Source organism: Lepidochelys olivacea (genome assembly GCF_965140295.1).
Source record: "Lepidochelys olivacea isolate rLepOli2 genome assembly, chromosome: 11".
Lineage (NCBI taxonomy): Eukaryota > Metazoa > Chordata > Testudines > Cheloniidae > Lepidochelys > Lepidochelys olivacea.
In genome coordinates this window covers 46,113,934-46,139,074 of record NC_140421.1, presented here as the reverse complement: position 1 = coordinate 46,139,074, position 25,141 = coordinate 46,113,934, and the positions used below count along the sequence as shown (strand labels likewise).

At 41.6% G+C, this 25,141-nt stretch overlaps 1 protein-coding gene across 11 annotated transcripts in view; it reads left to right on the top strand.

Moving 5' to 3' along the window:
- ZNF385B (zinc finger protein 385B) overlaps positions 1 to 25,141 on the top strand; it is a 305,083-nt gene that overhangs the window by 139,175 nt on the left and 140,767 nt on the right. Inside the window, exon 1 of one of the 11 annotated variants that reach the window (XM_084643012.1) lies at positions 11,985 to 12,071. The exons of the other annotated variants lie outside the window; for them this stretch is intronic. Within the exon in view, the coding sequence (XP_084499138.1) occupies positions 12,053 to 12,071 (19 nt within the window). The 5' untranslated portion in view covers positions 11,985 to 12,052. Of the gene's footprint in view, positions 1 to 11,984; positions 12,072 to 25,141 lie in introns of those variants that run through there. 11 annotated transcript variants of the gene reach the window in all.

Sequence of the window (25,141 nt, the reverse complement as noted above, 5' to 3'; positions counted from 1 at the left end):
TCATGGTTTTTGGGAGGATTTGAATGAAGTTTCATGGTACATTACAACTCAGGAGCCACCTCATAAACTTGCTTTTTTCATGTTCGTGCGGATGCCTTTCTAATTTTTTTGTCGTAAATCTGACTCTTTTTGGTGACTGTAACCTACTCTGCTTCTGTTTGTCATGTGAATTCATATTATCTCTTAACACTGAGAGGAACATGCTGATACAATAACAATTTATCAGCATGTAATTTATTGTTTCTACTGTGCCAAAGCAGTCACTGTGTTGTTTCCATATTTCTGATGTCAAGGGGTGAACTTCAAAAGTAGTCAGAGTTCCTTTCAAGATATTCACAATTGTGAAGCCAAAGTCTTCCCTTAGAAATGTGTTTGCAGCTCTCACTGAAATAAGTGGGAGTCCCACACATGCATACCAGGTTATGTTTTGTCTCCCAAGGGTTCAAAGACCTTCTTTTGGCATGCCAAGGATTTCCCCTTTTTTCCTCCCTCTATCTACACTCCTCCTTCACTTCCTCAGCCCACAGTGCCCTATGACAAAAGAGCTGGATAGGCCCTTCTCCTTAATCTGACCTTGCAACTCTTTACACCTACCTTTGGGAATCCTAGAGAATGACAGTGGGGTTTCTTACCTCACAGTGATTAAGTACCCTGCAGTTCCAGGATCCAAATTGCATTGGACTGTCATTAGATACCAGGTGTTCCTGTATCATACTTCCCTATTATATAGACTTAAACTAGTGTATAAGACTCGCATGTAGTCTTACATTAGTTCAATTTGGGAGTAATTCCATTGCAGTTAAGCACTAGTATAACTCCACTGATGTTTTGTAATTCCCCCCCTTGCTTATCTGTATACAGATTACTTAGATTTTGATTAATTTATTGTGGGTTAGAGTAACAATAGTGATCAGCATGTACCAATTTGAGTTGGAAGGGGCGGGGGGCATAAAAGCCTTTTCTTAATCTTTCATTCTCTGAATTTGCAAACCATTCTCTACACTTCTCAGTGATACCTGGTATGGCTACAGCACTCTTCATCATAAATGCCTTCTACAGTCATTGAGATACTATATCTTCATAAAATTTGTAGCACAAGATCCAAAGTAGAAAAATAAATTTGTCACTTCTCTTACACAACTGCAAAGCAATGACTAATTGCAATGGTTTCCAACATTTGTTATCTAGAGCTGCTGAAGATAAGTTCGTAGCCAAACAGATCTTGGGTCAAAACAGTAAGTGATTTGAAGTGATTGAGTTGCACTGTAGTCATTGGTACACTGGTACACATGTAAGAGTTTGTGTGTGAAGATTCCTTTGCAGGATTGGGACGAAGTCAATTAAAGTGAGATGAATTGCATAGGGTCACACTGTGCCAGGCCATTACACTGGTGTGTACAGGAAAGGGGAGCATTCTGCACCTCCTAAAGGATGTAGCAATAGGTGTGTTCCCCCTAAGCGCTGGAGGGAGGCATTATGAGGCAAAATTCCTCGTGGTACCCTCTTTGGTTCAGGGCTGTTCTGCACTTCCCCTAATGCAGGACTGTGCTTTAAAGGCAAAATTAAGCCCACAGGAGTCAATTTAATAATTATACAAGTCTACTTTCCTTGGATAAAAGCCATAAACTGGAACAGGAATGTTCTATTTATATTTGTTTGTAGCTTGCTGCATGCTAACAAGTCTAAAGATTAATAAGGTGTATATAAAATGTTTTTGGCAAACCCATATAAAGTAGATACAGAAAGGAACAGCAACAAACAAAACACAGGAGTTTGGTAGAAGACTGACAGTGGCTAAAAGTGGTTGTCCCTTTTGCATACTCCCCACCTTTGCTTGAATGCCTTTCTTTCTAGGTAGAGAAATATAGTTCCCTTGGGGGTCTTTGTAGATATCATCTAGGGTTTGCCAAAGGAGAAATGGATATACGAGTGATTACCATGAAAGCCATTTTACTGTAATGCTCCCCTGCCCTCGTTCTATGTCTGACAGTGGAGACACCTGGTCTGAATGCTCATATGCACAGAACGAATACTTGGTACACCTGATGGTTGGGTTGCTTTGTGCCTTCCCATCTTCCTCCAATCCTGGGCCATAATTTAGAGTAATCTCAACACTGCTCTAAATTGCACTATCTTAAAACTACACCTCAACGTTGCTAACATGGGAATGATCCCCAGAGTGCAGCATGTTCCAGCCAGGTTTCATTTTGCAAAGAGATGATGAAAGTACTGCAAGTTGAACAAATGGAACTTTATTAAACCCTTTGGACTGCTCTGTCCACGTGGCTGAGTTGTTTCCAGCCCAATTCTCTGGAGTGCTGTCAGTAATAATTTCTCCATGGAACATGGGCTCTCTGACTCCAGTTCCACTGATCATGATACAACTTCCCTATTTTACAAACATTTTAATATAAATATTAAAAACAAATAATTGACATCCAGACCCCCACCCTATATTACTTTGATCAGAGTTGCTAGCGCACAGCTGAGTTGGCGTCACTTCTTTACCACAGACTTGGCTGGTTGTGTAGTGATTGAGAGACGGCAACCAGACCAGGAGTGATCTACCTCTGTTTCCAAGTCTAGCAAACTATCTCTCTGTGGAGTATCCTTCCCCCCTGTCGGGTTGGCCTCTGGATGCACTGTCTCTCTATCTCTCCCTCCCTTCCCCCCCCCCCCATTCTGATCCTCTTGGTAGGTTCTCTGGGTGTTTGTCTGCTGGCTCATAAATGACTGTTGTTCCTTTGGATCCCTTATTCCCTCTTGCACAGTCACCTTGTAGGACCTAGGTGCCAATGTATCCGTCACAGCTCCTTTAGTCCACTCCTTCTGGTGACTCTCTAAAGGCTGTATTCTCACAGGATTCTTGGCTGATCTGTCATACTCTAGTGCCTGTTTTCTCTGATTGTCAACTATCTCCTCTTAGTGTCTCCATCTTCAGCCTGCAACAGGTCTTTCATTGATGATAGGGTTTTGGACTATTGTCCCATCAATGCCTGTGGCAGACTATTTTGGCAGTCTTGTGCCAGGGAGGAGGTGTGGTGGTCAGACTTGCATTTGCATGCAAATTCCCTGAATTCTTCTGAGAGAAATTGAAGTCCATTATAGGTGAATACAGCATGTGGAATCCGCTGTCTTGGAAAGTGGGCCTTTTAATTTCCTAATCACTGACTCAGTTCTGTTATAAGGCAGGCATAGACATTCCAAAAATTTGAATAGTAGTCCACTGTAATCAAGTACAGTTGTTTTTTTTCCTTGTAGGTCAATAAGTCCACTTCCACCTTTCCCCATGGTTGTATGGGCTCGATAGCCGTCTCTGGTGGTCAAAGGGTGTTGCAAAGGTGGTCGGTGTCTGGACTTATGTGCCAAAACCTGTTCCTCATATCACAGACTCTAAAGGTTCTGGCAAGATGCCATCAACTGTGGATAATGGATAGTGGCATCTTTCCCATGTCCAGTTCAGAGGCTTTGAGGTTATGCAGATGTGTAATTTACCTGATTGCTGCTTTGCCACCACCATGCTGCTTATCCAGGCTATACTGGCCTCTACAGATACCATGATATCCCTGTTCTGCTGACTTTCAAGCTCCTTGCATACTGTGTTAAGTAGTGGCACTGGAATTTTCCTTCATGGTAAGCACATAGGTTCCACAGTGGGGTCTATCTTCAGTCACAGCTTTCCTTTGAGGCACCTGTCTCCTTTCAAAACATCCCGTATGATGTTTCATTGTCCATGAGACTTCCTTTTTTGTTTCTTGCACTGCAGCTGTACAATTCTGAAATTCCATCCTGGTCAGATTTATGGCTTGTATCACTGTATTCCCAGGGGGGATCTGTGGTGCTTACTATCCACCACCACAAACCTCAGTTGGTATAGTCTGTAATCACATTCTTCTATAGGCTGTATTGTGCACTCATGTATTAGATTGTGCCTGCTCTTTAAGGTGGCTTATATGTCTTAATTTATCCCAAGGAATCACATTGCAGAAGGCCCTACTATCCAGCTGAAATTACACAGGACATTTCCCTATCAACATGGTTGCATGGACAGTACAGTATACTTGTGATTATCCAAAACCCTATTCTCTGAACCTCCACATTCTGAGTCCTTTTCCCGTCCCCCATGTATCTCATGCTGGGGGACAAGGAAGGGCTTTGGATAAAGTGGAGGTTCAGATGATAGAGTAGAGACCCTTAGACACGACTGCGAGAAGGCTGAGCCCCAGCTGTGGAAGAGGCCACCCTGCTTCTGAATGGCTCCTGTGGCAGTGTAGGGTGTCCTCTATAACCCTGTTGTCACAAGAGTGAGCAGGGCCATGACACCAGAGCTACAGAAGGCTCCCTGCAGCAGGGCCATTGGCACCTGATCCTTGCAGGTGCAAGGTGCAGAGAAGGCTCCAGTCCTTTCTGGGGCAGAGCAGAGTCCTGGCCAGGGGTCTCTGTTCTGCCATGTGTCATCAGGGATAGGGTGTCACCAGCCCTATGGCAGTGCAGGGAGCAGTCTGCAGCTCTGTTGTCTTAGGAGTGAGTGCGAATGGCAGAGAAGAAACCCCACTGGCCAGGGCTGTGAAGAGAAGGATGACGAGCTCCTGGCCATGGGGGAGGCTCCTCGACTGCTGAACTTCTCTTCCCTCTTGATTATCCACATAAAATGTGTTTCCCCGGTGCTATTTGGTTAATCATGAATATACTGTATAGAGGAGGACTGGAGCTCAGGTTTCGTCCTAAAATATTACCCAAGGCGCTATTTAAAAAGGAATAACAAGTATTTACTGTATGCTGTCATATTAGAAACAAAATTTGACACAACTACTGTATATCACGTGCATTACAGTTGTTCATATTGTTACAATTTCCTTCTTTCTGCACACCATTTTCCCTTTTACTGAAGGGAAAAACATCAATGAAAAAGTGTAAACAAAATAGCTTGTTACAAATTGTGTTCAACTGGGAACATTGTTTAAATATTTATTCCTGAAAAATGTTTCAGACTAAAGATGATCACAAACTGATAGTCTGTGTGTGTGTCTGAGCTTTATTTTTATTCCATGAGTCCGTTGCAGTCAGTGGTTGCAACTCTCTTGAAGGCAAAAGAGGTGCTTATACTAAGTAATTGCAGCCCTCTGTTTGTTCCCTGAAAATGCTGTATCTTCCATTTAGACATATTTGGAGTGAAAAGGCTTGATATTTCTTTGCCTTGAACTCCTAGCACAAAACAGAATATTACTTGGCACTAAACATGCAACATCTGCCAAATTGATCACCTAGCAGAATCTCATTTCCTGAGTCATTTAAAAGGAAATTCTTTATCACCACAAGTGGAATAAAGGGATTTCCCAGATTAAAATTGTCTGTCATCAAAAAGATTTACTGCTCATTGATATAATATAACTTTGCACTAGAAGACATGACCACTGGCTTAAGAGGATGTCTCTGAAGATGAGCAATGATCCTATCTTCCAAAATAGTTGTTATTCTTTGTTGCATTATGCATAAACATACTGTACAGTAAAGCATACACTCATTCATCTACCTAGGCATTTATATGACTCATCACTGTAGTGTTTGAGCCCCAAATATGGATTAAAAACCCTATACCTCAGCTACAGATCATAAAGGTAGAATTCTTGTGGTGAAAGGATGATGAAGATTCTGAGGCAGAAAGGTTGAATATATATTACAGCATTACAGTCAAGCCTCAAAGAGTTAACTTTGATTCTCTCCAACTCATGTATTATCACTAGATAGAGGCGTAGCAGGCCAAATTATACACTCTGCTACATAGATATAGTCCCATTATTTTCATTATTGAACCTTCCCTGAGAACCTGTGCATCCTGGTTGCCTGCTGTGAGTTTGTATAGGTTGGTAGAGAGGATATAATCTCAGTGCAGTGTAGGTGAGGCCTGCAGATCTTCTGGTGCCATGATGATGCATGAGATAGAAAAACCCCCATGTGTGTGTGGCTCGCCATTAGGAAAATAATCTTATCAGTGTGACACTGTAATATAAGTACTTGCCATAGAATGCAGTGTAAATCCCAAGGGCTAGATTTATGGAGGGAAAGTTATTCAGTGTCCAAGCATGCAAAGAGCGAGCCATGATAGTACAACATTCATGCTTTATTCCTTCCTGCTCTGTCATCAGGCTTTCCTGAAAGTAGAGTTCTCGAAGTTCCACCTTGACATTATCCTATACCAAGGGTGGCCAACCTGAGCCTGAGAAGGAGCCAGAATTTACCAATGTACATTGCCAAAGAGCCACAGTAATATGTCAGCAGCTCCCCCATCAGCTCCTCTCTCTCCAATTCCAGCGCCTCCCACCCACGGGCAGCCCTGCCGATCAGCACCTCCCCCTCCCTCCCCGCACCTCCCAATCAGCTGTTTCGTGGTGTGCAGGAGGCTCTGGGGGGGAGGGAGGAGAAGCGAGGGTACTGCAAGCTCAGGGGAGGGGGTGGGAAGGGGTGGAGTGGGGGCAGAGCCGGGGTTGAGCAGTGAGCACCCCCGGCACATTGGAAAGTTGGCATCTGTAGCTCCAGCCCCGGAGTCGGTGCCTAGACAAGGAGCCGCAGATTCACCTCTGAAGAGCCACAGGTTGGCCACCCCTGCCCTATACATAAGCTTGTTATCACACTATACCACCCCCTATTGGCAAGCTATCATAGCAAAGGGAATTTTTTTTTCTGGGGAGGAGAGCGTGTTTTGCAACCTTCAACTGCAGAGTTTTTTGTACATTTTGGTGAATTTAGGTTCTTTTCTTTCTTGCCTCTATTAGAGAAACCATAACAGCCAGCAATATTAATGCACTATTGCCAATGTTCAAAATAGCACTTCTCAAACCTACACAGATATTGGATATGTGCCTGATATCGGAGTGCAGTACAATAACAGAGCATAAACATCAATAAAATTCCCATACAGGCACAGACTGGGCTGGGGCGCAGTTGGGTATTTGCCTGGTGGATGCCTCATCTGTTGGACCACTAAGCTGCTCTACTCTTACATGACTGCGCTGGGCGCATGCCTTGCAAGCACCTTCAGACACCTTCTGCAAGAAAACCAGAACCTTCCCTCCTAGTGGCTGCTGCTTGAATTTTGGCAGGGATGGAACTCAGCTGAACAGGCACTCTGGTCTACCAGCAACCTGCCCCCCTTCTCTACGAGATCACAGACCTACTTATTGTACACACTTACCAGAGCTGAGACAATCTCAGAGTGGAAGCAGATGGGTTTATTTATTTATTGAGAGGAAAGTGTGGGATAGCAGGGCAGATGGATTTTGAGGGGAGAGTAGATGGATTTTCATAGCAGTGTGTGAAGGAAGATGAATGTTTGCTGGGGAGGAGAGGTGCGCTCCGGAGAGAGGAAAGCAGCAGAATTTGATAGAAATTATGTATGTGTAGATGTTATATTTTAAACAGCTTGATGATGTAAACTTTTGAGGATTGCTTTAAAAACTTTACCTAGACTGGTGCTAAGCCTGCTGGTCCAGCAGGCTTAACACTGACTTAGAAAGTTGTGTGTGGCTTATTTTGTCATCTTCCATTTTTTCTCCCCTCCCTTCTTTGATTCATGTACTTTCATCTTACTGTTTTCTTCTGCTGTCCTTTCTTTCTCACTTTCTTCTCTGCTCTTTGCTTTCTTTGAAAAGTAGGGTCACATTTCCTCCTATTTTTTCCTCTATCCCACTGGTCTTATTCTTATGCTGTCTACCCTACTTCCTCTCACATTACATTGTATATTCCCCCTTAGAGCCCTTCTTCTGTTGTCTGTCCTCTTATCCCTTCTGTATTCCATTGTTTATCCTTTGTTCTCTCTCCTCTTGGCATAGCCACCTCTTTCTCATTACTCTCGCTTATCAGGTCCTCCCCATCCCCACTCCATGGTCCCTTCTTTCCCTGACTCATTGGAGCTCACCTTCTCTCTAATTCCCTGCTCCCCTTGGGAAGATGTTGCTGCCGAGGATAAGACAAGTGGTGAGCTCCCTCTCTTCCTCTGACCTCTGTGTACTCCCCTTCTCTGTTTTCTGAGGATTGCTGCTGCCTCTACCATTGCTGAAGGGAAGAGTGGGTACCTCTTATTCTGCCCACTGCGCAGTCATAGGCAGCTGCTGACTGGCAATCTCTTCCCCCTGGCTCCTGGAGGCCACAATAACAATTTGGAGGAGAACAGCTGGTGGCTGAGAAGACATTTGTGTCCACTGCTCAGTCACAGGTGGCTGCTGGCTGTCAGTCTCTTCCTCCTGGCTGTTGGAGGCACAATAATAACAATTTGGAGGAGAACAGCTGGTGGCTGGGAGGGCATTTGCTGTGAGTTTAGTGCTGGTGGTATATCCCCACAAGATTCTTCTCAGGTATGAAATGCTCATGGGTGCTCAAAAATCATGGGCCTAAAAAGGGGAGTTTGGAACCTTTCCTAATTAACATTGTGTATTCCCACCACAAAACTCTTAACCTGCAATCAGTTTTACGTTTTGAAGGCAGGCTCCAGCACAAAAAAGGTTAAAAATGAAAGGTGAGATTCGCAGTGAACTTTGCAAGCCCCAAAGGCTTGTTCTGTCCCCACCACGCAGAGATTTGGAAGCTGAACTATCCTCTCTCACACTGACTGCTCCTGAGTGGTGTTGATGTATACTGCTGGGGGGTGGAGGGAGGGGGCAGTGTGGGGGCCGCTGTCATGCTGTCCTCTGCACTTACCTGCTGTGTAGTTAAAACAGTGGATGCTGAGTTCCAGTGCCATCAGTCTAGTAGCTTTCACACGTAAGGAAATATCAAAGCTTGCCAAACAGAGAGAGCGTAAGTGCATTCACTGAACAAATGTAACAAACGGCTGTTATGCCAATTTTCATTGCTGTCGTCCTTTCCATTGTGTTTTGCTGTAGTGCAAACTATTTATTTAAAAAGGTGTAAAATATATGAAGTGGTGTTACAAATAAACTGCAGGTGTATTGCGCCATTAAACAAACAACTCAAATCTTCACAGTAAATACAAGAGAAAATCATTAACGGTGGCAGATTGTAAAATTGTGAATAGGAACGCAGGTCCCCTATGCTGTCACCTGAGTCCCCCTTTGCTGTATCAGTGTTGCCAGCTACAACTATTCAAAAATCAGGAGCATGGGACTAGCTTAAAAATCATGAAAATTTTAAAAATAGGTATTCTTTTTATTTGCCTGCTGGGGTTGGAGCATGGTAGGTTCACATTTTCCAGCTCTTCTTTGTGACCACACAGGCTCAAAACTTCAATTGAAGTGTTCTGTTGAGGACGGGGTTTGGATTTAGCCTGTCCAAAACGATCTGTGGGTTTGTGCTAGTATCGGGGTTAGCTGTGGGTTACAGCTGGATAGTTTGATTTTTAAAAATAAAATGACCAGAAAAGGCCAGGACAATAGAGCAAGTAATTAAAATAAATAACCCCATCACTAATACGGAGAGCTGATGTGAAATAGTTCCACGTACAGAGTTTTGTACATTTCCCCATAGCTGTCCTATAAGGGACAAGCTGACTTTAATAGAGGCATGCTGATTTACACCAGCTGAGGATCTGGCCCTTAAGAGTATTGATTTTCTTGATGGATTTTTTAAAATAAAATAAGTTTATTTTTCTGAGAACCTTCCTTACTTGGTTGCTTTAAAAAAGAATGTTTCTGAAGCAAGAAAAAATGGGAGTGGTGTCTGCTCAGGCAAAAGTTCCATCCACAAACCCCAAATTGACCAGGAAATGTATAAACACTGTATGTGTGTGTGACTGCCACATCATTTCCAAAGGGACTTGGAGAAGCAGGACTAGTGGGCATTGACTGCCACGTCTTCTCTCCACCCTCCACCCCCATACATTATGCAAGTCTAGTCCAAGAACAAATGTAAACACCAAAACAATATGTGGCTTGTACTCCGTTAAAACCAGGAGAGACTCAGTCATGTTTTCAAAAAAAATATGAACTCTTCCCTGTTCAGATGGAACTGAGGAGGTATATCTATCAACAGGGCTCAGACTGATGGATAGCTGAGGGAACAATTCCTATAGTAAACTTTTAATAAAGCTTAATAAATGTAGGGCCATGTTCGGACCTCACTTGCTTTGGTGTAACTTGGTGTGTCAGCCCTGGTCAAACGTCCCCTTTTTGGACATCCACCAGGCTGCTGTGTCTGGACCCACGCACTGGGCCTGTGTGCTTTTTAAGCTCCCCTTCCTGACTGGATAGGCTCCGGCCACTGACTATAGTCTCACTGGCACATTTCTTTGGACAATCTCTCTGTCTGATACCCACAGAGAAGTGGAGGCAAGAGCCTGCAGCCCCGCTGCTTTAGACCGTTCCAGGGCACTCCATTAACTTAAGCACACCCTTTACAAGTTCTGCACCTTGTGGACTTGCTGGGTCTACAGCTTAACCTTTCAGGGGACATGGAACAGTTGACACAAATAAAAACAGACTTTGCAGAAGGATTTCTGAAATAGTTGCTTTTTATTTGAGACAGCATAGAAGATATGCAGATCTAGGCAAATTAAGAAACACCTGTATGTGAATCCCTGTCTCTGTTTCCCCACCACTCATGGTAGTCTTTGGGATTTGAGTCAGTGTCCTTTGAGAGTTGTAAATCCCCTCCCCTGGACTTCATTCTCCCAGGTCAGACTTCTCTTTTGAAGCCTGGAGTCTCATTCTGTGACCCATGCTGTCATTGTTCTCCAGCTCTGGCTCATCTGGCAGTCAAAAAGTCCCTCTTCCCTCCAAAATCCTGTCCCTTTGTTCTTCTGAGTCCTTCTGTGTTTTTTAAAGGGCTGTCTCAACACCTCACTCTTTGTTGCCCTTCTGGGGAGATTTCAGAGCTCCTTTTGCCCCCTACCTGTTGCAAGTGGAGTAGAATTGGTTTTCCTAACCTTCAGCTGTCCCATTTTTCTAAGGTGCTTCCATTTGAATGGAGGGTATTCAGGTTAATGACTCTCCTGTTCCTGGTCTGGGAGAGATGTGACACCAGCCCTGACGGCCAATGGCCAATTCCACAGGCACGTAATCTTTCAATATATACCAATTTAATAAAAACAACCAGAATTCATAACTTGTACATAGAGAAGCTCCCCAGATTGTCACACTTGGATTGACCTCGCTTGGCTTCCGTGGTCTACTCTGAATTTATACCTGTGCAATGGAGCACAGGGAGAGGATTTAAGGGATTGGGGACCACCCCCCCACAGCATCTTAATCTTTTCTTTATATAATCTATACTTTCGTTACAGATTTTTGGCTTTCTATTTCTCTAAGATCTTTCTCTTCATCAAAGGTAATTATTATTGTACAGTCTATGCACAAGTAGTCCATCATGGATTTCGATATTCAGTAAGGATGCCAGCAGAAAACAGTCAATATTTTTCTTGAATGTTTGTTCAAGCTAATCTTATTCCTTTGCAGAAGTTGCCAAACATTCAAAAATAAGTAAATATTTGACTCCATGTTAAAATAAATAAATTAAATCTCCTCACTTATGTTACTTGAAGGGAAGTATGTTCCATATAATGAAACCAGTACAGTACTCATGTAAGCAGGCATGAGTTCACTGAAGTTGGTGAAGTTGAACCCCCTTACACAAGGGCTGAATTTGGCTCATCACTGATCTTTTTCTTAATATTTTTGCTTTAAATATCTGTGTAGTAAAATATTCTGAGCTTTGCACATATGTAGGTACGCTATGTGGGGTGAAGGGTGAGGGAGTTTTATTCCATAATGAGAGGCAGAGGATTATTTTCAAACCAAGTGCTGGACAGACATATTTAATATATACCACTTAAAAAGCTTCAGAGAAGTGATCTAGTTTTTCATGATTTTGTTGCCTCACAGTCTGAGGTGGCAACAGCTACTGACAGTGTCTCTATTGTTTCTGAGAGGTACTGTTCACCAATGGGAGTGAAGTATCATACCTCAGCTGCCCTAGGGTACAAGGTATGTTTCTCAACAGCCTATGCTCAAATCTTCAGTCAAGTCAAAAAAGAGTTTTTAAGGAATGCTCCCTTTACTAAATCTGCTGTGTAGAATTTGCCATTCTGCTGAGCTAACTGTAGATGAGAAACATGCTTCTGGGTAAGTTAAAGCCATGTGGGAAGTTGTAACTTCTCTGTTTCAACTAACTAGCATAATAGACTGGTACTCTGTATGTTTTTTCCAGCTCTATATGAAGAGAAATGTATACTATATTTTGGTAATTTATTTTGAAGAGCTGCCCATTAACATAAGTTGTACTCATTTGCTGTGGTTCAGGTACTGAAGTATCAGTTTAGGAAATCTTAGTCTCTGATTATTTAGTTGTCTGATTTATTTATTTCGGATGCTTTTTATCTTTGGCTAATGTATGCCATAGAGAGATAGGAATGCCAGAATCAGCATTTGAACTTTACTCTTGTTCAGATGGTAATCATGACATTTTCTGAAGGATGGCTATAAGTAAAACTTCTTGTTAGTGAGTCAGCTGTAAGTATTTATATCTCAGATATTAACACAGTGTGTTTCTGTAGGTGAAGTGTGCTAATGGATAATTTAAAAAAAATCTATTACTTGACTGTTTAATAATGAACACCACTAATAACTCTGTAGAATTCTGCTGCAAAAACATACGGAATGATAGCATGGTACATAATTCTGTTAACAGTAATAGCATTTCAAATAAAGAATACCTCCACTCTCTGTATTTTAGGAAACATTTTCAAGTTGTTCAGCTTGTGAAATGTTAGTGTGTTGCCATTTTCACTGTTCTGCTTGGCAGCAATGTTAAAAAATGTGTAGGATGCCTTTCAGAAATTTCTGTGGGTGTCTTATTGAATAGAAAACAGATGAATGCCTTCCTTCCAACCTGTACATCTTTGTTTGTTTTACAGTTAGGAGGATTAATTTGTAGGAAACAGATTTACTTCATACAAGACAACCTTGTCTGCAGGAATATTATTGGCAGATTTTCCAGACATCTAAATAAATGTTGATAAAATGTTTCATTCACTGGGAATGTTATAAAACAGCCTCTGGTCTGCAGAAGCATTTTCTCATATGTGTTTGTGGCAAATTTAGATTCTCATGATTTAATTTGTTTAAAATACCCCACAAGATTTCCTAGCTTAAACTGTTCTTTCCTTCAGATCTGTCCTCTTATTAAAAACTATTTGTGGATCATTTATTGCATCGTCATTTTTGAAAATGTTTTAACTTTCTAAAGACAAAAAATTATGTCTGGGTAATGTTTTTTAATGCTGACAGGATAGCTAAATTGTTTAGATTTTAACAGAATAGGTTTGATCTTTGTGTCCATGCTACAATACTAAAAGCACTTGCCATTTCAAAATAATTTGGTCCCATCTTTTTATCACTGCAGTTTCTTTAACTGTACTTATGTTTTCCTTGACATTCATAATGCGCAGACTTCTGTGCTAAACTGTCCAAGATTGTGCACGGTGACTGATCATTTCAGATCTTTGCTTCTGTGTTACTGTGTGTTCAAACCCTGCCATGACAATATTTACATTATTGCAAGGAAATATATTTTGTGGAAATTTTAATACAGTTGTCAAAAGTCTGAGAGAACAGAGGGAGCACTGGAAAGTCTGCTTTTACCTTTTCTCTGTTCTTTCATGTCTAGATAGGTTTAACAAAGATGCATTAGATTCTTTCAGAATTTAAAATATGCCATCCTTTAGTGTGTGTGCCACCTTCAGGATATTCAGTTCAATATCACTGGTCATAATTCTCTTGCACTGCAGTTGTAGTAACAGTAAACAATATTCATGTATATGTATACATACATGTTGAAAATGACTGAACTTGATTCAAGTCATTAGTAGTTTTAGGAATTTCACCCTTGCTATCTGTTATAATTTCAATTATGCTGAGAGAAGAGGTGTTCGACGCCTAACATAGACTAAAGATCATAGCATTTCATATCTTCAGGATCATAAGATTTATCAGTGTATGTATAGTACAAGAAAATTACTGAAACAAATTACTTAGTTATTTTCCTAGATAATCAAGATTTTCAAGATTTTCCTAGATAATCAAGATAATCAAGGGCCAGATTTTTAAAGACTCATATGCACCCATTATGCAAACTGAGTAGTTGTACTTATAAATATGTTGGTCGATAGGCAGTTCCCCAACTGCATGTGTAACCCACATACCTCCTGGGTGTGGTGTTCTGTCCCCTCTAATGGCACCAAGACTACTTAGAGGTTAATGAGCCTTAACTAAGTGCTATATGGCTTTTAGCTCATACAGAAGAGGCTCATGCATTTAGCTCCAGAGGTCCCAGATTTGATCCTGCCCGCCTATGACCAGGGTCTACATGTGTTACACATGCACAGATTTCCTGTCCCTTTGCTGACAGGTGTTCGCTTTTGTATGAGCATCTGCAAATTTGGCCCTTGGTGGCAAAAAAAAATGTTTTTTCACTTTTATTTGCTGTACTACTAAAACTCTCCAAGTAAAGTTTAAGATCATCATATGCTGTAGTTTTAGTGAAAGTCAAAACATTTGGAAAATGATATTCAAATACTCTAATATTTCAAAGTGTAATCTCTTCTGAATAAATTCAGGAAAGATTCATCCTGAGCTCTTTCTATCCAATGCTATAATGAAGAAACAACAAAAAGTAATCATTTTGGAGGTTAAAACAGCTTAAACCTTCTGGAGGGGAGAAAGGTTACTACTTAACGTTCAGATGAAAGGCGTGTTTGTGAGTTCATCTGAGTCTTATATTCATACCTGGTTTAAAATGAGCCATGATGTACTGCAGTTTCTCTGGAACATTACATAAACGTCCTTGTTCTAAACCATGCAGTAGCTTGAAATATGCAAACAGAACTGAAAAGAACCTTGCAGCAACTTCTCTACAAGCAGGAAGCCTAATATTTACACAATAATCAATAAGGCCAGGGACACAGACAAGTAGTAACCTCTTCTAGAAAACTTGGTTTAACTGGTAAAAGAAGCTAAGATCTTATTAAACAACAGCTTTCTTATATTAGCTAGAGATGGGTATAACCAGGGGATGTTTTTCTGCAAACTTTGTTGGCTGAGATTTTGAGTTGCGGAATCAAAACCAAGTGTTGTTCAGAAGCATGTTACGTTCTGTGGACTCGTAAAGTTTGTGGGACTGGGAGGTTCTGTTTTTTGATCAGTGCTCCCATTAACATGATCATAAACATTTAAAGATTATAACAGACCCAAGTCTGCTATCAACAGCTTGCCTTCTTTTGGGTAAAATAGAATTGGAAGTTTGTTTCTACATCTTAACTCTTCTGCTTCTCACCAATGATTTGTCTTTACCTGATCTGTCCCTTTGTTCATCGGAATGCAGGGGCTGATGCTCTCCCTTCTAGCATTCCCCGGGGTTCAAGATGCCCAAAAGAGATGATGAGGGGCAGGGATAATGCTAGGCTGTGGTACTAACCACTGCTGAATAGTTATAATTGGGAGAGTCCTCTTCACAGTGCTCTCCCAGTCCAGTAAGGCTGCACATGATTCCCAGCACAGGCCAGTATCTATAAAGCACAGTTGAACCCTGAGCTTGTACAGTCTCTGTGATGGAAAAGACTCTACAGGCCTGATCCTGAGATGCAAGTACCATTGTAGTTGCGAAGAGTTGCAGATGCTTGGCACTATTCAGTATTGGACTATATTTATTTTTAAAAGGAAAAAAATTAGTCTTATGTGCAATTGTAACAACACCACCACCCTCCTCCCCCATCCTGCATCACCATCAGAGTTTGAACCTTGGGTGTTTAGCATGTGCAGAACATACGGTTACTAAAGACAGAAGGCTTGTCTACACTTGCCATACTGCAGTGGTGCAGCTCCACCGGTGCAGTGCTGCTGTAGGGCTTAGTGAAGACACTACCTACGTTGACAGGAGAGCTTCTCCTGTCGACATAGATAGTCCAATTCCCCGAGAGGTGGTAGCTGTGTCAACGGGAAAAGCCCTCATTTTTCACACCCCTGAGTGACATCATTATACTGACATAAATTAGTAGTGTAGACCAAGCCTAACAACTTTAGCTAGTAGCTGGAGAAGGCTGTTTCTTAGGGGGAGGAAATGGGACATTAGATCCAATAAGTGGTTGGATAGGGAAGTTCAGCATGGCCTGGTTCCCCTCTCTCCCCCACCACCCCCGAGTTGGAGCCTCCTGTACTGTATGGTCCCCCACCCCCCGGGAGGGGGGGAAGACACAGACTGATGTGATGTGAGTCCAACGGGTGGTTGTGGGGAGTCAAGGTTAGTCTGTCTGTTTCTCTCTCTCTTTTCCCAGGATTTGGGAGAGTTCCTGCCCCTTTGGTGCCCTAGGTGTACTAGAAAGGACTGATAGGCTGCCAGGACCAAGTGCTGCTACCAGGAGTTTATATACAGAGGTGTGGGAGGCCCAGTATGGCCTGGTCCAGTTCAGCCTGCCTCTTTCCCCCTGCCTTTTTTCACTACAGCTGCTCTGGCAGCTCATTGGGTTAGCATGTGCGGTGACTGTGGCATGAGCCTGGCCTAGGAATCAGTGATTTTTGACATAATGTTTTTCCAAGGAAAACGAGAGAAGGGAAATGACAGTTTAACACTTTTTACAACTTCGCCAACTTTAGCTGTATACAATTTCATGAATCAAAGTAAAAGCACCCTTGTAGCCTGAACAGATTTTCCCTTGCCAAATATCAAAGGCCTGATGTGAACAATGGAGGTTTGAGAGCTTCCCAAGGGAAAAGTCACCAGAATCTTTTCTAATGGAAAGTGTTAGGCAACCTAAATATGGGGTTGCTACCATATTTTTTTCTTCATTGTACTGCATATGTTCTTAAATTGATTTGTAACTATTCCTCTGTGTAAGTGTGTGTGTGTGTAAATGGAGGCACTAATGCTGCTCGGTTAAATGACTGAGAATTTTTTGAACACAAAACTTGTGACAAACTCATTTTTGCCAAACCTCATTCTCAGAAATGACCTAAACAATTTTAACTGAAAACTTCAATAAATAAAATAAAATTCAGCCTTAGGATTAGACATGGAAAGTTTCAGCCCAAAAGTTTGTTTTGCAAAGTTATAAGCAACTGAAAACAGGGTCTTCTAATGGAAAGTATTGCACAACCTTAACCATATAGGCATATACCACCTGTAATAAAGATACAAGCAAATGAACAAAGTTGAGGTTATTGTGTGAAACCTAATTGAATTCCCTAACTTTTTGTGATTGAAATCTCAACTGTGTCATAGTGTTTGTCAATAGTTATTACCATATAAGAAATGTGTCTTTGACACCCTGTTCCAAAGGTGATACTACCTGACCTTTGAAGCATACTCCATGAACACAGCCCCAGACATACACCCACCTTGTTCCAGATACTTTTTTTATATAACATGACTTTCAGTGATTTGAGAAACATGGAGTCCTGCATTGCAGTGATAAATGTGGTTATGTGACACCCACAAATGATTCAGCATCTCACCAGAAGTTACTAGATATTCTGGTGATCTTGAAGGCAAGGCACAATCAGCCAGTGAGGATTTTTCTTATACAGTGCTTCTATTTTGTATTGTTTGTACTTGACATCCTTCTTGTAAAGTCATACGGGTAGAGTTTTGGAATAAATGTGTTCTTCTAAAGCTTTATTGTGCAATGAATTAAATATCTTAAGTGTTTGATTGTTTATGGACTTGTAAGTATTTTGATGGTAATTAAAAAGTGCTCTCTTTTTGAGGAAGTAGACATTTCAGCCATCACCCTTGATGAGTAATAAACATGTTTTGTTACATAATCTGGCATGTAATGATGTTCTTTCTAACTCAATAGGGAGCCTGAAGATGTAAATGTGTGAGAATAGAGAGACAGAGCTTTTCATTGAACTTTTCTATTTTGTAATTCTGTTCAGTGCGTAGAAACTACATTGATACAAGTTGTTGTTAAAAGCCAAGATATATAGATAAGCACTCAACAGAAAATATTAGTGCTAGAGTCCAACCCATCACAGTTGCATTGCTCCATCCCTGTTTGCTACAGCTTCATGTTCACAGCAACATTGCAGCAGGCAAGTAACTACAGTATATGTTGATCTATATTAAACTGTGATGTATTGTTCAGCTGTTCTCCTTCCCCTCCCCTTTACACAGAAGCTTCCAGGACTCTGAAAAAGCTAGAATACATCAAATACGTAATAGAAACCTCAGGGTGTATTTTAATTTAATATAATTGTGTTTTAATGATTGTTTCTGAGACATAACAAATAAAATTAAAACAGCAATTCCAGGCCCTGGGCCATCAAATTATTCCCAGAGAGCTATCCAAAAATGAATAATGGGACTGATTCGGCAAAGTGTGCTGCAAAGTAAGTAGTCTTTACTCACATGCATCAGTAAGGGATGAAGGACTGAACCTTGTGGATTTATATTGGTCCAACCCTTGCTCTGTTTTATGAATAATACACCAAGCCACTTGATCCTCTGTTTTGGGAAGATATTGTACTCTTCACTAATTATTTAAAATGCTGACAGTATGTAAAACCCATATTGTAGGCTCATTTTTTGCATTTTTCTTTGTTTGAGATGTCTTTGGAGTGTTTTGAAGTCGTTCAAAAAATAGCATTGCCATTACTGATGTCTGGGAGAAGTCCAGTCTTTCAACTACCTGCTACTTATTTATAGTGCTTATTTCCATAAATTAGTCACGGATATCTGTAACAGGCTTTAAGGGCTGAAGGCCTGTAGCTGGCCAGCCCCATACAGTTAGTCCTGCCTGCCTTCCACACCTGGGATGAGCTTAATGAGGACCAACTTGTATGGAAGAGCTAATTCCCCTCCAAGAACAGCAGGAAGCTGCAGAGAGGTGAGGAGAGAGTTAGGAAACTTTAGAGAGTGAAAAGCCCAAGCAGGGAAGATCCTGAGACCAGAGGAATTGCCTCAGATAGGAAGGCAGGTAAGACCCTGAGACACCAGGGGAGTTTGGGGTTCTGGCCAGGTGAAGGCTAATGGCAAGAATTTTGTTTATTTTTCAACTTTGTTAATAAACCAGACCCTAACGAGAGCTGAAGTTATTGGACTTGTAAAAATCTCTTTCTGAGTTTGAGTAACAAAGAGTGGAAAGTGAGATGAGGGGTCATTGGGACCCCTGCCCTGAGGCTGCAAGGGGGCTCCTGGAAGAAGGCTATGCATTGACCAGCTTCTAATTAGACTGCTTGTGGTAACAAGCAGTACAGTGTGCCTAGTAATATTTTGCAGGCTTGGGCCATGTATCATACTCAACTTTACGGGGTTGTCCTAATATTAAAACTGAGATGTCATTGTCTGTAGATTACTCACTCTGAGTTCACATTTACATTTTAATAAGTTTCCTAGGGAAAGTTGTATAGAGAAAATAAAACAAACTTTTTTTGCAGCTCATATTTCTGTTGATTCAAATCACAGTAAATACATTCTGATTTTTTCCATGAAATTCTACAGGCATGTATAACAGAAATTAGAGGAAAGTAGGATCTCTACTTGGAACATCATACTTTTTGGTAATTCTCAAAATGTTTCTATAGCATTTTAATAGAAAATATGGAAGTCCTATGATGGCTAAAAATTCCTTTTAATTTCTTGTGTACGTTAAAACAAAATTTTGTCACTTCGTAAATACAGTGACTGCTTCATATTTCAGACCAATAGAATTCAAACCCTGATAAAGTTGTTCAGTAAAATTTATTTCTACATAATTTACCTCACTTAAACTCTAGCTTCTTTCTTAGTATCTTTCTAAAGCCCCAAACACCCCCATGTCCATCATTCTGCACATAAAATAGAGAAGTTAAAGAAACCAGTTCAGCCTTCTAAAGACAGGGGTTCTAGTCTTTGATTCTCCTGCAGCTGCTTTATGCTGTATCATTGGTGCAAAGTGGCCCTAAAGGTGGTGTAGCTAACCATGGAAGGATCCCCCATGTAGGGTAATCCTCTGATGGCACAGAGTCAGCATTTTGGCTCCTTCACCATTCTTCCTGTGACAAGTAGGGGTTGTGGCTCAGACTTTCTTGTGTCCTGGCATTTCCTGCTGCAATGAGTGGGTATCGTAATTTAGAGCAACTTTTAGGCTACTTTGACGTTTGCCAGCAGACAGGCACAGTGACAGCCAGCACAGGAACAAAGTGATTTAAGCCACATTTGCAGCCCCTCTCCTGACTTATGCTCTGTATTACTCAGCCTATTAGAACCAGTTTATTAATTAAAAGCAGCCATGTCTGAAAAAGGACTGCTGTACAAACAATATAAATAAGGCAAAGGTGGGTCTTATTTTGTCAACATTTCCCAATTTGGAGTTGCTGTATGTGAGACCTCAAAATGGGAAAGTAAATGAGCCTCTATTATTTAACCCTTTTCTAATACAGTTGTTTGTATAGGTAGCACATCTGTACATGGCTGAATTATGCTCATTCTAGGATGGCTCTTCTTTCATGTAAAAGATTTGGATCAAATAGATTTTTTTTTTTTAATAATCTGTTGTCATCTGTTGTCATCAGTTTACTCTTGGATATGTGACTTCAGTAGATGCTGGTACCAAACACTGGCAGAAAGTAGACAGAGAATCAGAGAAACGATTACTTTGACAGACAGTATCTGAACATTTCACTACACACGCCCTTCCTCATTACTTCACTGATCTGAAGGTTTCAGATTGATTACCTTCATAATTTTTTGTCCTCATTTAGATCCATCCCATATTTTGGTTCTGAAAAAATTAGAAATATTCCTGATATGTACATAGGTAATGAAACTTGCCCAGGGGTGGAAATGTTCTTGATTGTCCCCTGGAAGTAGACTCCAATAGCTTACTAGCTGGCATGTGAGGAAACAATCCCACAGCCAGTGCCTGAAATTATTCCAGTTGCCATGATGGGACACCATTGTAAGTCTGAAGGAAGTCTGACATGCTGCCTCTTCGACCCTTTAATAGTCAAACAACATGGCAGCCTTTTCAGGCTGAAGCTATAGCATGCTAATATTTTTCATGCAGCAGCAGAGTCCTGTGGCTAAGATACGTGCTGTACTGATACGTAGAATGGACTTCCATCTTCAGTGATCCCTTGCAAGCCGCCTCTTTCTGCAAGAGTCAGTACTGGGAGGATTTAAGCATCATAGACTGCGCATTAAAATTCTGATGCCTCAGTCTCATGACAAGGATTATAATGAGAAAAGAAACTAGCACAACATGAATCCCTTTCTATGACAATAACTGTAATGAGGAGGGTATGGTAAAGTATGATCCATTCTTGTTACAGCTCTTTTAAAAGAAATCTCGTGGTTCTCCTCAGATGTTTTTGTGTGTGCGTGTGTGAAAAACATTTTCAAAAGAGAATGATATTGTAAAAATACTAATTATCCATTGATGATGATGTCAATGAGTTTTTCATAAGATTTGTGGCTGCCTTTATTTCAGTGAAGTGCTTTTGCAAAGTAATCATTATGAACTGACATCAGAATGAAAAAAGTATGAAAGGGAATATTAATTGTAGTTTTAAAAAGGAAACTGGAAACATAAAGGCTGGGATTTGCAGACGGTCCTAAAGGAGTTAGGCATCTGGATTGCACTGAAAAATCAATGGAATTTGGGTGCTTAATTCCCTCAACTTCTTTAAAACCTTACCTGAAGTGTTATACCATGAATTTTGTATTGATTTATGTATTGCCATTTGTATGTTTCTTTAACAAAGTCAACCAGAAGAAGCTAAAAGGCAAACTATATACTTACTCTTCAGCAGGAATTTAAAATACCAACTGAATCTGTAGCTACATGCCTTTGGGGTGGAAATTGGGCCAATGTAAAGGTTTAATACCTTAACTGTGCTAGTAGTAAGGGTGATGGATCAATGAGTCATATTTTGAGCATAAAGAATATAGTGTAGCACTCATTTACTATACACGTATTTACATTCTGGCATAGGAGGGGATATATTGTAGCTGTAATGGAACTCTAGGGGCTACCAATGCCTATGTGGCATACACTTCCAGATTTCAAGGTTCTATCCTGTACTACGATTACTCTGGCTGAGGACTAAGTAAGGGACCCCTTTTCAATCTAACACTGCTCGTTTATCAACTTCCCATTGAACGGCACAGGTGGAAGAAACCCCACTCAAAAGACAGCACAGGAACACCTGCACAGCAGTAGGCTAAAGGGTCATCCATACGACTTTAAATTTCTTGTGAAAACTAGATTAAAATAAAAATATAACATTTAATATTTTAATGGTATTGTTTTGCTGTAAGACAGAAAAACCAAACATTATGTTGTAATCCATGGTACTGTACAATATGTGTAAATGCCTGCCAAATTTGAATGCAAGGCTCAGCTTCCTTTACTTCACAACTCAGCCAGGACATTTCGATAGTTTTACACTTTATTCAAAACTTCGTTCAACCTAGATTTTCTTCTATATTGACCTTAACAAGTAAACATTTGAAAGCAGCTTGAAAATCCAGCATTACTTAATAATACTGTTTGTGTTCACATGGTTTGCTGGGGCTAGAGATTTAATCAGATGCCATGGGTTTGGGAATGACTTATCAATGGATAGCTTTTTGTTTTCTGTTTTTGTTTTAAATGGGAGAAAACCCAGTCAGCTTGCTGCTGCTACCTTTAGCAGCCCTATTGTGGCTTCAGATACCACACAGTAAGGCTCCTGCCCAAATGTTGTCATGTCTTAGTTGAAAAGTAGATAGAAATATCTATATTGTTTCTAAAAATAGTTGTCCTATTCCCTGAAAAAGTCCACTGCCAACTCCCAAATTTGACAGGTGGCCACATAAGGGAAGAAATAAGGAATGTCCCAAACTGGGTTTGATGGGCAAAAGTTATGATCTCTTAACAAGCTTCTCATTAGAGTGTCATGCTCATAGCAAAATTACTCACAAATTGGGATTTAATGGAAAATTTATTTTTTCTTTTTGGAGGCTGGCTATTAAGTTTTTTTTTAAGTATATAAGGAGGAAAGCCTCAAAAGAATGCCTAATAATAATAAAAAAATTAAACTCAGTATCTCCATTTATGTATTTATTTAAAATCTAACCAGACAGTTCTGTGTAGATGTACAAAATCTAAGAAAAAAATCTATAAATTCTATGTTTGGACTAATGTCCATAACTAAGGCCTTGTCTACACTACACAGTTTTGTGTGGTTTAAAAAAAAAAGTCCAGCTTTTGTTGACAAAACAGTGGAGGTGTACACACTGAAATGCTCCTCCTGCCGATGTAAATCCCCTGCTATGCTGACATAATAAAACTACCTCAACAAGAGGTGTAGGACTTATGCTGGTGTAGTTAGGGTGTTGCAGCATCTCTGTAGACACTGTGTTCCTTACATTGGCTGTTGACTGCTATTCTTTTCAATTTCAATTTTCAACTTCTGCCCAGTCTCCGTTCTAAGCCGGGCTGCCACCCATGCTAGCTCCCTGGAATGGCCCACTGGGAGCACGGCAGCTGACAGGAGTCCGAGCGCAGATCTCACCACTGAATGTGAGAAGCCCCAGCTGTCTTCCCCCTCACTCCCAGCTAGGAGCGGGAAGTTGAAAAAGCCATGGGGGAGGGGCAGCTGGGCTCCCAGTGTGGAGCTGCATGGAGTTGAGAGCCCTGGCTCTCAGTCCGTCCCCGCCCCACTGTCCCTCTTCAGTCAGTTGAAGCACTCCTGGGGAGGGTGCACATCACCAACAAAAGGGGAGTATTGTGGACATCAGCCACTGCGACAAGTAATGCAATGGCTGTAAGTCAACGTAACGTAAGTCAACTTATCTTTGTAGTGTAGACGTAGCCTAAATTGGTGTGGCCTGGTCTACACTACAGAGTTAGGTTGATATAAGGCAGCTTACGCTGACCTAATTATGTCATGCAGCCTTGCTCCCACTGATTTATGTGCCCTACTAGATTGACATAAGAACTCCACCTCCGTGAGAGGCGTAGGGCTTATGTCAGTGTATTTAGGGTGACACAATGTCCATGTAGACACTGTGGGTTACTTACATTGGGTGTTGCCTGCCATTCTTGTCAATTCCATGGCTCCAGCTAGAACCTAGCTGGCCCCCCGCCCCTGGCTCTCTGCTGGGCTGCTGCCTAGGCTCTCCACTTGGAGCCGGGCTGCCCACCTGGCTCCCCGCTCCGAGCCAGGCTCCGCCCACACACCACAAGCTTTCTGAGCCCAGCTTCACTGAGGTTCCCAGCTGGGAGGGCTGCCCAGCTCCTGGTGGGAAACAGAGAGCTGGGGGGCTGTCCTACTCCTGGTGGGGAGCTGCATTGAGCTGAGAGCCCGGGCTCTCAGCCCCCACAAATGGTCCCACTTAAGTTGGTGGAAGCACTCCTGGGGAGAACCATCGGCAGAAGGAGGGCAGTGTGGACATGAACCACTGCAGTAATTTCTGCAGTGGCTGTAAGTTGGCATAACATAAGTCCACTTAAGTTTGTGTGTAAACATGCCCTGAGTCAGAGTAGGTTTCAGCACTGACTCTTTCCTTGGCCTCTTTGGCACTTCCTGGGCACAAGGTCTCTGTCTCTTACCCCTTTGTGGAATTGGGACTCTCAGTCCAGCTGATCTAGGCCCCTCAGTTGCTTGAGCACACCCTTTTCCTGAATTCCACCTTTGTGTATATTCTCTGGTTTACAGTTTGCTTCTTCAGGGACATGTTCTAAAACCAGTCACTCTTCTTTAGCTAGCACAAGAAATATACAGAGCTAGAAAAAACAATAACACCCATCTGCATTTTCCTACCTCAGCTTCCTCACTATTCTGGAGAGTTCTTTGGGTTTAGATCAGAGTCTGTTAGGGTGTCCAGGATCCCCCATCCTGTCTATGGCTTCTCCTCTGGATCATTGTATCTCTCTCATCCATAGAGTCAGTGCCCTTCTGGCTCTCTTTCTCAAGCTTCCTTTTCAAAGTGCCCGGTGAGAGCCCCTTTCTCTTATAAGATCCAGGCCCCTTTGGCAGATGACTGGCTGATCCAGTTCCCCCACCATGTGATCCTTTGCTTAGTTACCCACCCCCCTTGAGTTCAAACTGGAAAAAGTGGTTTCCCCTAGGTGGCAGCCTACTCTTTGTCCAAGGGGGCTTCCATTTGAATGGATGATCATTAAACTTGAACAACCTTCCTTTGTTAGACATGCAAGGAATTTCTCCTGCCACCA